The sequence below is a fragment of the Trichomycterus rosablanca genome, chromosome 22 (assembly GCF_030014385.1).
Source record: "Trichomycterus rosablanca isolate fTriRos1 chromosome 22, fTriRos1.hap1, whole genome shotgun sequence".
In the NCBI taxonomy this organism is placed as follows: Eukaryota; Metazoa; Chordata; class Actinopteri; order Siluriformes; family Trichomycteridae; genus Trichomycterus; species Trichomycterus rosablanca.
This window is the reverse complement of record NC_086009.1, coordinates 11,152,590-11,167,196: the sequence shown is the minus strand read 5'-3', so window position 1 is coordinate 11,167,196 and position 14,607 is coordinate 11,152,590. Positions and strand designations below refer to the sequence as shown.

The window sequence follows — 14,607 nt, the reverse complement described above, 5'->3', positions numbered from 1 at the left end:
CGGCGGGATTATAATCTGGATTAAATCAGAAATATCAACGAAGATAGTACATTTAAAATCTGGAAAATACCATACATGGCTTAAAATCAGCAAGGACATACTAAACACATCAAAAGACATTTTCCTCTGTGGAGCATACATTCACCCCAGTGACTCCCCGTACTACGATGAGGAGATATTCACCCAGCTACACAACGAGATCTGCAGCTTTCAGGCCCAGGGAAACGTGCTGATATACGGAGACCTAAATGCACGCACCGGCTCTTTTCCAGACTTCAACACAGAGCAAGGGAACAACTATATATTTGGACACCAGTATCCTCGGAACACTACAAACCTTCCTCACCACAACTCCGACCAGCACATCAACAAGAATGGAAAAGCCCTACTACAGCTCTGTCAAAGCCTGGGTCTGTACATCGTAAATGGTAGGTTACGGGGGGACACGTTGGGTAGGCACACTTTTTGTTCACCTCTTGGCAACAGCACCGTAGACTATACAATTACAGACCTAGATCCTTCATATATCGATGCATTTACGGTAAAACCACTCACACCTATATCCGACCACAGTCAAATTACGGTATTTATCAAAAAGTCAAAAACTAATTTTTTTAGATCAACTAACTCGAATAGAAGAATCCATAAACACAAATAGCTTTTAGGAGCACTGGAACACTTTAAAGAAAAACAATGCAAAAGAATTAGCCATTCAAGATAGTGACACGTGGATCAATCATTTTAACTCACTTTACAAAAATATTCAACCCGATAAAAGACTAGAACAAAACAATATAGTCGAGAAACTTACCAACCTTGAATTTGCAATAAAAGACTCACAGAACCCACTCGACTTTCCAATTACTGAGCAGGAACTAAATGACAAAATTAAATCCCTTAAACCAAACAAAGCTAGCGGACCTGATGGCATCCTAAACGAAATGATAAAACACTCTAGCAAAAAATTCCAATTAGCTATTCTTAAATTATTCAACATGATCCTGACTGTCGGATACTTCCCTGACGTATGGACTCAAGGCCTAATAACACCTATTTTTAAAAATGGTGATAAATTAGATCCTAACAACTATAGAGGAATCTGTGTGAAGAAGTAACCTGGGAAAGGTTTTCTGCAGTATCATTAACTCAAGAATGATCGACTTCCTTATGAAACACAGTATCCTGAGCAAAAGTCAGATTGGATTCCTACCAAATTATCGTACCTCAGACCATATCTACACTCTACACACGCTAATAGACTTACACGTAAACCAAAACAAAAATAAAATTTACGCATGTTTCATAGATTTTCAAAAAGCATTTGACTCGATTTGGCACAAAGGTCTATTTTACAAAATCCTGGAAAGTGGTGTAGGGGGTAAAACATATGACATTATTAAATCCATGTATGCTAACAACAAATGCTCTGTAAAAATTGGCAAAAAAAGGACCGAATTCTTTCATCAGGAGCGTGGAGTGAGACAGGGATGCTGCTTAAGCCCAACACTATTCAACATATATATTAACGAATTAGCTAATATTCTAGAAAGCTCCACAGCACCCGGTCTCACTCTCAATGACACAGAGGTCAAATTCCTGCTATATGCAGATGACCTGGTCCTACTATCGCCCACTGCACAGGGTTTACAACATAACCTGGACCTGTTGCAGCAGTACTGTCAGACCTGGGCCCTGACAGTCAACATTAAAAAGACAAAATCACTTATATTTCAAAAAAGAGCCAGACATCAGACACACACACCAATATTCACATTAGGAACACACAAAATAGAAACATGTACAGAATACAACTACCTAGGGCTAAAAATGGTCTCAACCGGAAACTTCATCCCTGCAGTCAATGAACTAACAGAAAAAGCACGTCGGGCCTTCTACGCAATCAAGCGACAAATTCCCGTTAAAATCCCCATCCGAATTTGGCTTAAAATATTCGACTCATTAACCCATTATCCTATATGGCAGTGAGGTATGGGGCCCACTCACCAACCAAAACTTTAATCAATGGGACAAACACCCAGCCGAAATTATACACACTGAATTCTGTAAAAGTGTTCTTCAAGTGCACAGAAACACGACGCACAACGGCTGCAGAGCAGAACTGGGCCGATACCCGCTAATAATCAAAATCCAAAAAAGAGCCGTTAAATACTGGTTCCATTTAAAGAGCAGCGACCCCCAAACGTACCACAGCAAAGCCCTGCAATACCAAGAGGTGAACACAGAGAAGAGTCCTCTCATCAAACTGGTCCTGAACCTCACTACACACACACACTCTACACACACACTACACAAATACACAGTACACAAACACAGACTCTACACAAACACACACAGACTCTACACAAACACACATTACACAAACATACTCTACACAAACACACACAGACACTGCACAAACACACATTACACAAACACACACAGACTCTACACAAACACACACAGACCCTACACACACAGACACTGCACAAACACACACAGACACTGCACACATACACATAGACTCTACACAAACACACATTACACAAACACACAGACACTACACAAACACATACTACACAAACACACACCGATACCACACAAACACACACAGACTCTACACACACACACACACACTACACACACAGACCCCCCACACACACACATTACACACACAGACGCTACACACACACACTACACACACAGATGCCACAAACACACACAGACCCTACACAAGCACACACAGACTCTACACAAACACACACAGACTCTACACACACACAGACTCTACACAAACACACACAGTCTCTACACAAACATACGCAGACTATACACACACAGACTCTACACAAACACACACAGATACCACACAAACACACACCACACAAACCACACAAACACACACCACACACAGACTCTACACAAACAGACTACACAAACACACAGACACTAGACAAACACACACAGACTCTAAACAAACACACACAGACTCTACACAAACACACACAGACTCTACACAAACACACAGAGACTCTACACAAACACACACAGACTCTACACAAACATACACAGACTCTACACAAACACACACAGATACCACACACACACACAGACCCTACACAAACACACACAGATACCACACAAACACACACAGACTCTACACAAACACACACAGATACCACACAAACACACACAGATACCACACAAACACACACAGACTCTACACACACAGACTCTACACACACACACTACACGAACACACACAGACACTACACAAACACACAAAGACTATACACAAACACACATCACACAGACACACACAGACTCTACACAAACACACACAGACTAAAGTACAGTGAGTACAGTGACTGAGTACAGTGACTGACACCAAACTCAGAACCACACTGACAAAGTACAGACTCAGTGCTCACAAGCTGGCCATCGAGACCGGACGCTACAGGAACTCATGGCTCCCCACAGAACAAAGAGTGTGTACACAGTGCAACACCAACACCACAGAGACTGAGCTGCACTTCCTAACTGAGTGTCCAAAATATACTCACATACAGGAGGTGTACTACCAAAAATTCCAAAAACTTCACCCTGAATTCTGCTCCCTCACCAACACCCAGAAACTCTTCATCATGTTGGGAGAGGAGAAGAAGAGCAGCACAGTAGCAGCTCAGTATGTATCTGCCTGCCACAATCTGAGAGACACGGACTGATACAACCAAACACAGGAACAAGCCTGATGGACCTACACAGAGACAATGTTTAATCTTTATTCTTCTACATCTGCCTTTATTCTAATTTCCTTTTTATGCTTCTGTTTAATTATTATCTAAAATTTTATATTTTCCTAAAGTTATTTAGTTTTGTATAATTATATAAACATCTTTCCAATGCTTTAGCAATACTGTAACCTCTTCAACAGTCATGCTAATAAAGCTCTTTGAATTGAATTGAATAGTGGTAAATCAGTGCCCACAGCATGGGTGACTTGAAAATGTTTGAGGCTACCACTATTGCATTTTAGAGAGACATGCTGCTATCAAAGTGACATTAAAGTTTGTAGTAGTAAACTTTATTTCATTTGTTAAAATACAATCTTTCTTGCATTTTAGGCCTTCATCACATTTCAAAAAAAGTGGGGACAGTATGTATCACTTTGTAATGCTTTCGTCTTTGGTTCAGGGCAGCACGGTGGCTAAGTGGGTAGAACTGTCGCCTCACAGCAGGAAGGTCCTGGGTTCGATCCCCAAGTGGAGCGGTCCAGGTCTTTTCTGTGTGGAGTTTGCATGTTCTCCCTGTGTCCGCGTGGGTTTCCTCCGGGTGCTCCGGTTTCTTCCCAAAGTCCAAAGACATGCAAGTGAGGTGAATTAGGAACACTAAATTGTCCATGACTGTGTTCGATATAACCTTGGTGAACCATCTGTAAACAATTCACCTGCATAATGTGGAATGCTGTAACTTAAATATTCCATAAAGATTTCTTATTTTGCCTTTGCCCCAACTTTTTTGAAGGGTGTTGTGTATATATTTACAAATTGCAATGCTTAGTAAAAAGATCTTTCTAATCTTATCGGTTAAATAATGATTAAACAGAATTAATTAATGTATTTCACAAAATGTCCCAATGTTTTTGAAAATGGGGTGTGTACATGAAAAAATTGTTGAACTAACCTTTATGCAGTCCATATCTGTCTCCCCTATTGCTTTCACAGCTTCACCAATTGGTGTTCTCAATTCCCAAATGATTACACAATTCCACTACTTGTGTCTGTACTGTTTTAAAACCAATAGGTGTCAAAAAGGGTTTGTAGTTTATTATCTATTTTTACTGCCATTTAAGACATTATATTGTGGCAAGCTGTCATAGAAGGCAAGGGACATTCTTCCTGCTTACGTAATAAAATATCTTATGCTGGAGCAAGCTGGCTCCAAGTAGGCAACGGCTATTCCGCTGGCAGAGGAGGATGACCGCGGCAACAGAAGATGCCCAAATGCAGACAACGGCATGATTGTCAGCAAAAGAAGATGATCACAGACAACAGGCCGTGGTGCCTTCCAGTCAATGATGCTGTGGATAATGGCAAAAGAATTTGCCCAGTACACACCACTGTGTGATGGCAAATCAGCATGGAAGCCTAATGAGGCCCACCTGCAGCTGACGGCAAGCTATGAGTGAGGTGCAACTGAGGCTGGCGTCATGTCTGGGTGGCCGCTCTCGCAACACTTGCCTAGGCGCTGGCTAGGGCGGAGTGAGTGTAGACCATTCTGTCGTTCCATCCTCATAATTGCTCTTAACCCTGACTTCATTGTAGGATGTTTGGGGTGGCAGAAGGATTTTGGCTGGTGTCCACAGTAAAAGGTATGCAGGAGAGAGCACTGGCTGCAGCCCGGGGCCCTACCCAAACGGCAATGTCATGTCGTGCAGTGGACGTCCGCCAGCCAGAGTACAACTCAAGTCTGTTACTGGTGAGGCAGTTAAGATGTTCAGCAGTGGGCAACTCAAGCTGAAGGCTGGACAGTGAATGCTTAAGCATGAGTTCTAACTAGCACCCACTGTAGACAAATGCATACTGGGCCTTGATTTTTTTAAAAGCTGTGCACGGCACCATCGACCTGGAGCATAACACCATTTTTGTTGTCAGGGTTAAGGTGCCCATGGCAGGGCCCACAAAGAGCAACAGCTGTGCTGCGGCAGCAAACTGGTCTGTCGGTGCGGACAGCTCATGCAGCGAGTACTGGTGGGCTTCCTGTGGACTCAATGTATCTTGACCATCTGCTGGTACACAAATCCAGTTTCAAAGAAACTTTGACTACATTGGAGAACATTTTCTGCACAATCCATTTATAGGGTGTCGTTCACGCTACGAACGGATCACACATCACAAGTGTGGCTGCTGCAGTGCCAGGAGTCTGAGGGGCAGTTGCCATACTGGCTGGCGATGTTGCAAAAAAACCAATTCCACATTCAACATCGTTGAATATACATGGCAATGCTAACACGCTTTCTCGACGACCATGCCAGGAAGAAGCGTGCCGTTATTGTGAGAGGCTGGACACTGCTTAGAGCTGTGCAGAGAGGTGGCGGCAACTGAAACGGTAAGCATCAACTCGGACAAGTTGAAAGAGGTTTAGTTATCTGACCCTGAGTTGTCGACGCAACGGGACCTGCTATGGGCCCAACCAGTGCCAGAATGGTCGATTGTGACGCCTCACAGGCTGTTAGTGAAGGCATACTGGTACCAGTGTAATCGTTTAGTGGAGCGAGGAGGTAAGATGTACCGCTGGGCTAGCCCTCAGACATTGAGGTGTGGAAGCTGTTGGTCCCTAGAAGCTTAAGTAACTTAAAGAGTGTTTGGTGACCAAAACTCTTTGCCGTTTGCTCCAGTCGTCGAGATGTCCAACTGTTTTTGCAGTGCTACACTTGAAAAATAATGGATAATGTCCATTGCTTACTTTAATGTGACCATACTTACACACTCCATAAGGTAAAGAGCCTCCTCTGGAAACAAACACTGGTTCCCTCGATCTGAAAACCCCATTGTCTGCCAAAACTTCCCCTACAACACAAAAAGTGTAGATGCACTTAACACCATGCATAGAAAATGATGTTAAAAACAGTTATCTTAGTTATTTATAATGGCACCTACTGCTGGCGACAACAGTTTTACTATCCTTTCTTTGGGAATCCATTCCGCAATTACAAGGTTCCCACTACATAGGAGGAAAACAAATATGTTAATCATTAACATACATCACAGTTTTCTTAAAGCAGTTTGAAGATAATGCTTGTTTTAACCCTAAGCTGCAGGAAGACAACTACACCATGTTCCAAATTATTATGCAAATTGGATTTAAGTGTCATAAAGATTTAATTTTTTGTTTCTCAATTAAACTCATGGATGGTATTGTGTCTCATGGCTCTTTGGATTACTGAAATCAATCTCAGACACCTGTGATAATTGGTTTGCCAGGTGAGCCCAATTAAAGGTCCCTAAGGGTGTGAAAACGACCTCGGCAAAGTATATAGAGTTTCTGACTGACCACTATCTTCCATGGTACAAAAAGAAGAACTGTGCATTCCATAGCAAAATCATCTTCATGCATGACAATGCACCATCTCATGCTGCAAAGAATACCTCTGTGTCATTGGCTGCTATGGGTGTAAAAGGAGATAAACTCATGGTGTGGCCACAATCCTCCCCTGACCTCAACCCTATTGAGAACTTTTGGAGTATCCTCAAGCAAAAGATCTATGAGGGTGGGAGGCAGTTCACATCAAAACAGCAGCTCTGGGAGGCTATTCTGACATCCTGCAAAGAAATTCAAGCAGAAACTCTCCAAAAACTCACGAGTTCAATGGATGCAAGAATTGTGAAGGTGATATCAAAGAAGGGGTCCTATGTTAACATGTAACTTGGCCTGTTAAGATGTTTTTGATTGAAATAGCTTTTGATTTCAGTGAATGTGACCTCTTAATGCTGCAAATTCAACAAATGACCATTTTCAGTTCTTTACAACCTATAAAATTTTTTGAACCTCTGTTGTGCATAATAATTTGGAGCAGTGCATTTTAAGTTTTTTATTTTTGAGAAATATACTGTATTCATTGGGAGGTTTGTTCAATAAAATTCAGTTTAATTAAATATTTAACTGAAAGAAAACTGTGATCAGGATTGTTGACACATTTAAAATGCTTGAACTTAAAATCTTTTAAAAACATATTTGCATTTTCTACAGGTTATGTGTTTAAAAATATTGAAAGGACAATGTAAATGTTAAACCTACAAAAGACATGACCAACTAATTACTAAACGTGCAACAAGAATATCTCTTTAGGCACCTTTAGACATTTTTAAAGCTTAATGTTAAAAAGGCTAAACAGTGTGCCACTTACATCCTTTCTACTCGCTCCTCTGCAACCAACAACCAGTGCTCGTTAAAAGTCTTTTGCAAGCACACCCTCTGCTGCTCAGTGTCATTAGGGCAAAAATCTTTTTCGCCCTTTATAGGAATTCTATGGCTTCGGCTTCGTGCTTGAAATAGTTCTGATGGACTGCAAGGGAAGATGAGAGGTGGGGATACGGGTGAAAAAAAAAACAAGCAAAAACTTTGAAATCAGCTCTTTCTTCAAATCTTTCAAATCTTCAAGTTCAAGTGGATTCAGACAATATTTTGACCTTTTGTCTGAGCTGGTGTAAAAATGTATTTGCCACACATTTGTCACACTTCAAATTACCAAATCTCTTTTAATATTGGACAGAGATAACCCATGTCAACATAAAACTCTTTTTTAATGATTATTTTATTTATTGAAGGAAAAATGCTGTTCAGCCCTACCTGGCCCTGTGTTCATTCGTTCATTGTCTGTTTTACCACTGCTTTATCCTGCTCAGGGTGGCGTTGTTGTTTAATTGTTGTTTAAACGCCATGTCAGCTGCCATGGCTATTATCATGGCTGACTAATTGATTCAGTCTTTAAACGTCAAAGTGGTGGGTTGATTTGCTTTCTTTACTTGTGTGAATGGGGGTTAGAGTGTTTGTGTTTCTATGAGGGTGTAGAGTTTTAAGTGTTTTTTTCCTAACTTATATGGCGTTTTTAAGTGTAAGTGCAGTTTCTGGGAGGCTATTGAGGTGAAGATTAGCTGTTTGTATTGTAGAATTTTGTTCTGATGGTGTTCATCTGTTGGCATGAATAAAGGATGTGTTAAATAGAAGTACTTGATCCACAGAGGAGACAAGTGGGGACCAGGTCTCCTTTAAGCAATTAAGTATGGGTCAATTTGGTGTGTAGATACTTTGTTCCCATCATTTTTTGGGGTTTTCAGCTCTATCCGTTTTAGGGTGGATCTTGTAGAGTTTGTTGGTGGTATGAGTTTCCCATTCTTTTTGCCAAGCTGATGTGGTGTATGCTTTTATAATTGGTCTGAGATTGAATTGGCGCTTATAGGCATTGTTGGATCAGGGATGTTTACAAGCTGCTTTGCTGTCAAGTCTGCTTGTTCATTTTCTTTTAAGGCCACAGTGTCCTGGGATCCAGCAGAACTTTATGTCATGGTCACAGCTTTTTAGTTGCTTTAGTTTTTGGGTTATAATTGCTATTATTGAGTGTGTGGAATTATGAGATGCTAAATCTTGAAGACAGGTTTTTGACAGAGATTGTGAGGTAAGTCTATTTTTAATTTCCATGAAATGTTGCTTATATAATATTGGGCTGATTGATCCTGTTTTGTGAGGTTGAGGATGATTTGTCTCTGAGGTCCCAAGGGGAATGTGGGGGCTTACTCGCAGGCCTAGGTTAAATCTTTCTAGGGTTAAGTGTGTAAATATGGCTAAGTTTTGGGTGGATGACTGATGGGTATGCTGGGTTTGATTTGTTGAATGACATTTTAACTGCATATTTAGTTCCAGACGTCTGATTTCGAGAGGTAGCTCATTTGTTTAATGTAAAGGCTGAGCAGCAGGGAGGTTTTGAAAGCTCCCAGGGCTAGGCGGAGGCATAGGTGGTGAATGGGCATTTTGATGTAGGGTTTCCAAGCTGCTCAATAGTTCATGCTAGCATACTCGAGGCGATATCTTACCAGTGTTCTATGAAGTTTGAGAAGGAGAGCATTATCTGCTCACCACTTGGTGCTTGCTAGCAGTTTTATGATGTCTGGTGATTTTAGGCATTTTGTTTTGGCTTTTACATGTGGAATAAATAACAATCTGTTATCAAGGATGAGACCTAGGAATTTTGTTTTATTCACTACTTGAATAGGGTCTGAGCCTAGACATAGCTCAGGGTTGGGGTGGGTGTAACCCACTAGGCAAAAGGCAAGAAACACCCTGGACAGGTCGCCACTCTATCATAGGACACACACATACACACATGCACACGCAGACGCACACACAGCTAGGGCAATTGTTTATCTTCAATTAACCTAACTGCATGTCTTTTGAATGTCAAAACCCATGCAGACATGGCAAGAATCGAACCTAGGACCTTCTTGCTGTGTGATGACAATGCTACCCACCAAACCACTATGCCAGCCCTGGCCCTATGTAAAAAAAGTAATTGCCCCCTAAGCTATTAAAACAACTAGTTAATTAAATTCAATTGAAAATTGGGACAATTTCACTAGCCAGACCAAGGCATAGTAACTGCCAGACTGGTTCAATCTCAACATCATTTAAACAGAACCTGTCTGAAGATGTAAAGCAGGCTAGTTAGTCTCAAAAAGCAGCAAATGATGTCATTTTTTAAAAACATTTAATTACAAATGCAAAACAAAGTCATGGAAATCTTCCAGTAAGTGTTACAAAGCCTTTTCTAAGGCTCTGGGACTCTAGCCAACCACAGTGAGAGTCATTCTCTAGTTGGAGCAAAAAACTTTGAACAGCAGTGAACCTTCCCAGGAATGACTGACCTATCAAGAAATATCAACTGGTCTGGAGCTGTTTGCTTTCACAGGACCTGGACAACATGTCCTAATTGATGTAACCATGAGTTCTGCTCTCTATCAGAAAATCCTGCAGGAAAATGTTCACTCATCAATTTGTGACCTAAAATTCAAGCGCAGTTAGATTATGCATCAGGGTAATTCGTTTTTACATGGGTTATATCAATTTTAAATAAAACTTTTTTTATCCTCAATAAACAGAATGATGCTTTAAAAAAAATCTCTAAATGATTCATTATTAAAACTAAAAAGGTAGAAATGAATGGGTAAATTATATAGACAAACACAAAGTGTGCAAAAAGTCAAGGGGTCTAAATACTTTCTGAATTCACTGAATGTGCATTAAATGCTAAATTAAATCGTCTTGATTTTTTTATTATTATCATCGATATTATGTATTAATAATATGATTTATTGTTAATTTCACATTTTTTAATTAAATTGTTGAAATGTTAAAAATCTTCGCTCTTACAGGCATTGACAGACGGGCTAAGAAACCTTTTGAACCAAAGATGGCAGCATCAAGGACCCACTTCCTGGTGGAAAATGCGCCAGAGAGCAAAATTAATTCAAATGAATAGGTACAAACAATAAAGACACTTTCATTTGGTTATTTCCATGGACGCACCAGATAAGAAAAGTACATCTCGCAGGTACACGCGTTTTACTTCGCTTGACTTTGAACTGAAGTGAACACAATCTAACAGTTAATATGACTGCGCGCGTTGTCATTTGGCGTGTATGCAGCCATGTGTGCCTGTTGCTTGTTGCATGTATTGATCTAACGTAACATATAATTAAATTATTGATGTGTCCAAAAATACATTCAACCCCTTACTCTGACTTGACTTGTCAAAAGTGGAAGTGAGAACGTTTACTTCTCGTTGAGAGTTGTATTTAACATTTGTTACGCACATCAATGTGTCAAAAATTACAATTATTGTTTACTTCTTTTGATAATGCCATAGATTTTTACTTACCAGAGTAATTCATTACTAAACTCTATGCGAATTGGTTCTGTGATACTGCTTTTAGCAGCCATGTTTACCAATGATTATTGTCGGCGCCTGGGTCCTAGTGCATACAAGTTGAAAGGCTTATTGGGTACAGTTTTCACCAGAGGGCAGCACAGTACTACAGTTAATTTCACCGATTAATTTTGCGATGGGTCTAGTCCACCAGGAATCACGGGCGCTGAAATACACGCTGTATAGATTGACGGTCGATCGCAGATAAACAGATTTACTTACCTTTTCTTTTACTTTACCAATCTACTTTATACAGAAATATAAAGTATTTCTGTATATATAAAATGAAATGTTTGTCGAAAAGTAGCATGCATGTATTTAAATAAATCCTAACAAAAACAGATAACGAAATTTTGGCAATATCAAGCCAAAATAACTAAAGTAAAAGGTGAAGGTGTTTGCAAGCCACTTTAGCCTCATCTCAATAACAATTTATGTTGTATGGTTTGTCAAAATAAGTGGGTAAAAATATAACCACGCTGCTTCAAGAAGCTATTTAATTATTTCTGTAAATGTCTTAAAGCTGTAATAACCAACAACGGCGCATATGCGCACATAGAAAACACCAATTGTGAATCACATCATATTTACTAACAAGAAATTAGTATGCCATGACACAAAGTTAACTAATGTTACAGAACTTTTTAGACCACCAGACTAAATAATCTAAAGTGGCATATGTATAATTTGATCTCATTTTTTGAAACATTTTAATAATTTAATCAAAGGGGAAAAAAAGTTAAAAAACAATAAATTCCAAATACTCAATACTGTTACTACATACATATGCTTTACAAGTGTACGCAAACTTTTGACCTTAATTATTCTTCTTTACTCTTTCTTACTCTATCATGAACTGCACATATCAATTACATTTAGGTTTTTGGGGTAAAATGTAAGGTCTTTGAAAACATTTATAGAAATCCTACTATTCAAACTCAAACACTACTACGGTACAAAGAGCCACTTCTTTTACAGCCCTCACAACCCCTCCTTCCTTACTGCAGTGAACAATAAACCACATTTACAGGAAGCCAGATAGCTTCCCAAGTGCTCTACCTAACCATAGAAACAAATGCTTTGATGACGCTGGTGTCTCCTTGGGCCGATGTGTAGGCCTAAAGTGTAAAACTCAGGTCTCAAAGGACCACATACCTTAAAAAAATTATGAAAATCATGTTTTTAAAGGTATGCTATTCTGATAAAATGTACATTGATATGACTTAGTATTAAGTCTGTGATTTTGTAAGTGATCTTGAATTTTAGCCCACCAATTTTAGCCCACTGGTGTTTGTTGACATGGCTCAGTTACGGAATCATGTCTTTCTGCCTTTACTTGCTTCTGTGTTATTCTGGAAGCCATTTTGGAGCCAACAGATCATTTGAATCGGTTTAGCAAACTGACTCCAAATGGCATTTCTCCTCTCTCATTTTGTTTATCAGTTTATCTGGTATAATGTGCAAATATGTACAATGAAAGAGATACAAAGATGGCGGGCGATACAAAGGGGTGAGGGAGGGTATTTAAAGGAGTAACAAATGCTTCTGTTCACACACAATTACAGGTCCTTCTCAAAAAATTAGCATATTGTGATAAAGTTCATTATTTTCCATAATGTAATGATACAAATTAAACTTTCATATATTTTAGATTCATTGCACACCAACTGAAATATTTCAGGTCTTTTATTGTTTTAATACTGATGATTTTGGCATACAGCTCATGAAAACCCAAAATTCCTATCTCAAAAAATTAGCATATCATGAAAAGGTTCTCTAAACGAGCTATTAACCTAATCATCTGAATCAACGAATTAACTCTAAACACCTGCAAAAGATTCCTGAGGCTTTTAAAAACTCCCAGCCTGGTTCATTACTCAAAACTGCAATCATGGGTAAGACTGCCGACCTGACTGCTGTCCAGAAGGCCATCATTGACACCCTCAAGCAAGAGGGTAAGACACAGAAAGAAATTTCTGAACGAATAGGCTGTTCCCAGAGTGCTGTATCAAGGCACCTCAGTGGGAAGTCTGTGGGAAGGAAAAAGTGTGGCAGAAAACGCTGCACAACGAGAAGAGGTGACCGGACCCTGAGGAAGATTGTGGAGAAGGGCCGATTCCAGACCTTGGGGGACCTGCGGAAGCAGTGGACTGAGTCTGGAGTAGAAACATCCAGAGCCACCGTGCACAGGCGTATGCAGGAAATGGGCTACAGGTGCCGCATTCCCCAGGTCAAGCCACTTTTGAACCAGAAACAGCGGCAGAAGCGCCTGACCTGGGCTACAGAGAAGCAGCACTGGACTGTTGCTCAGTGGTCCAAAGTACTGTTTTCGGAAATCAAGGTGCCAGAGTCTGGAGGAAGACTGGGGAGAAAGAAATGCCAAAAGGCCTGAAGTCCAGTGTCAAGTACCCACAGTCAGTGATGGTCTGGGGTGCCATGTCAGCTGCTGGTGTTGGTCCACTGTGTTTTATCAAGGGCAGGGTCAATGCAGCTAGCTATCAGGAGATTTTGGAGCACTTCATGCTTCCATCTGCTGAAAAGCTTTATGGAGATGAAGATTTCATTTTTCAGCACGACCTGGCACCTGCTCACAGTGCCAAAACCACTGGTGAATGGTTTACTGACCATGGTATTACTGTGCTCAATTGGCCTGCCAACTCTCCTGACCTGAACCCCATAGAGAATCTGTGGGATATTGTGAAGAGAAAGTTGAGAGACACAAGACCCAACACTCTGGATGAGCTTAAGGCCGCTATCGAAGCATCCTGGGCCTCCATAACACCTCAGCAGTGCCACAGGCTGATTGCCTCCATGCCACGCCGCATTGAAGCAGTCATTTCTGCAAAAGGATTCCCGACCAAGTATTGAGTGCATAACTGAACATAATTATTTGAAGGTTGACTTTTTTTGTATTAAAAACACTTTTCTTTTATTGGTCGGATGAAATATGCTAATTTTTTGAGATAGGAATTTTGGGTTTTCATGAGCTGTATGCCAAAATCATCAGTATTAAAACAATAAAAGACCTGAAATATTTCAGTTGGTGTGCAATGAATCTAAAATATATGAAAGTTTAATTTGTATCATTACATTATGGAAAATAATGAACTTTATCACAATATGCTAATTTT

The 14,607-nt window shown here is 40.2% G+C and overlaps 1 protein-coding gene across 2 annotated transcripts in view; it reads right to left on the bottom strand.

Annotated features, from left to right (window-relative positions):
• Positions 1-11,514, bottom strand: part of tsen54 (TSEN54 tRNA splicing endonuclease subunit) — a 42,393-nt gene extending 30,879 nt beyond the window's left edge. For both annotated transcript variants that reach the window (XM_063019009.1, XM_063019010.1), the window contains exons 1-4: positions 11,429-11,514; positions 7,904-8,062; positions 6,657-6,720; positions 6,483-6,566 (exon numbers count right to left, since the gene is read on the bottom strand). In XM_063019009.1, coding sequence (XP_062875079.1) covers positions 6,483-6,566; positions 6,657-6,720; positions 7,904-8,062; positions 11,429-11,490 — 369 coding nt within the window. In that variant the 5' untranslated portion in view covers positions 11,491-11,514. The remainder of the gene's footprint in view (positions 1-6,482; positions 6,567-6,656; positions 6,721-7,903; positions 8,063-11,428) is intronic.
• Positions 11,515-14,607: the final 3,093 nt, after the last annotated feature.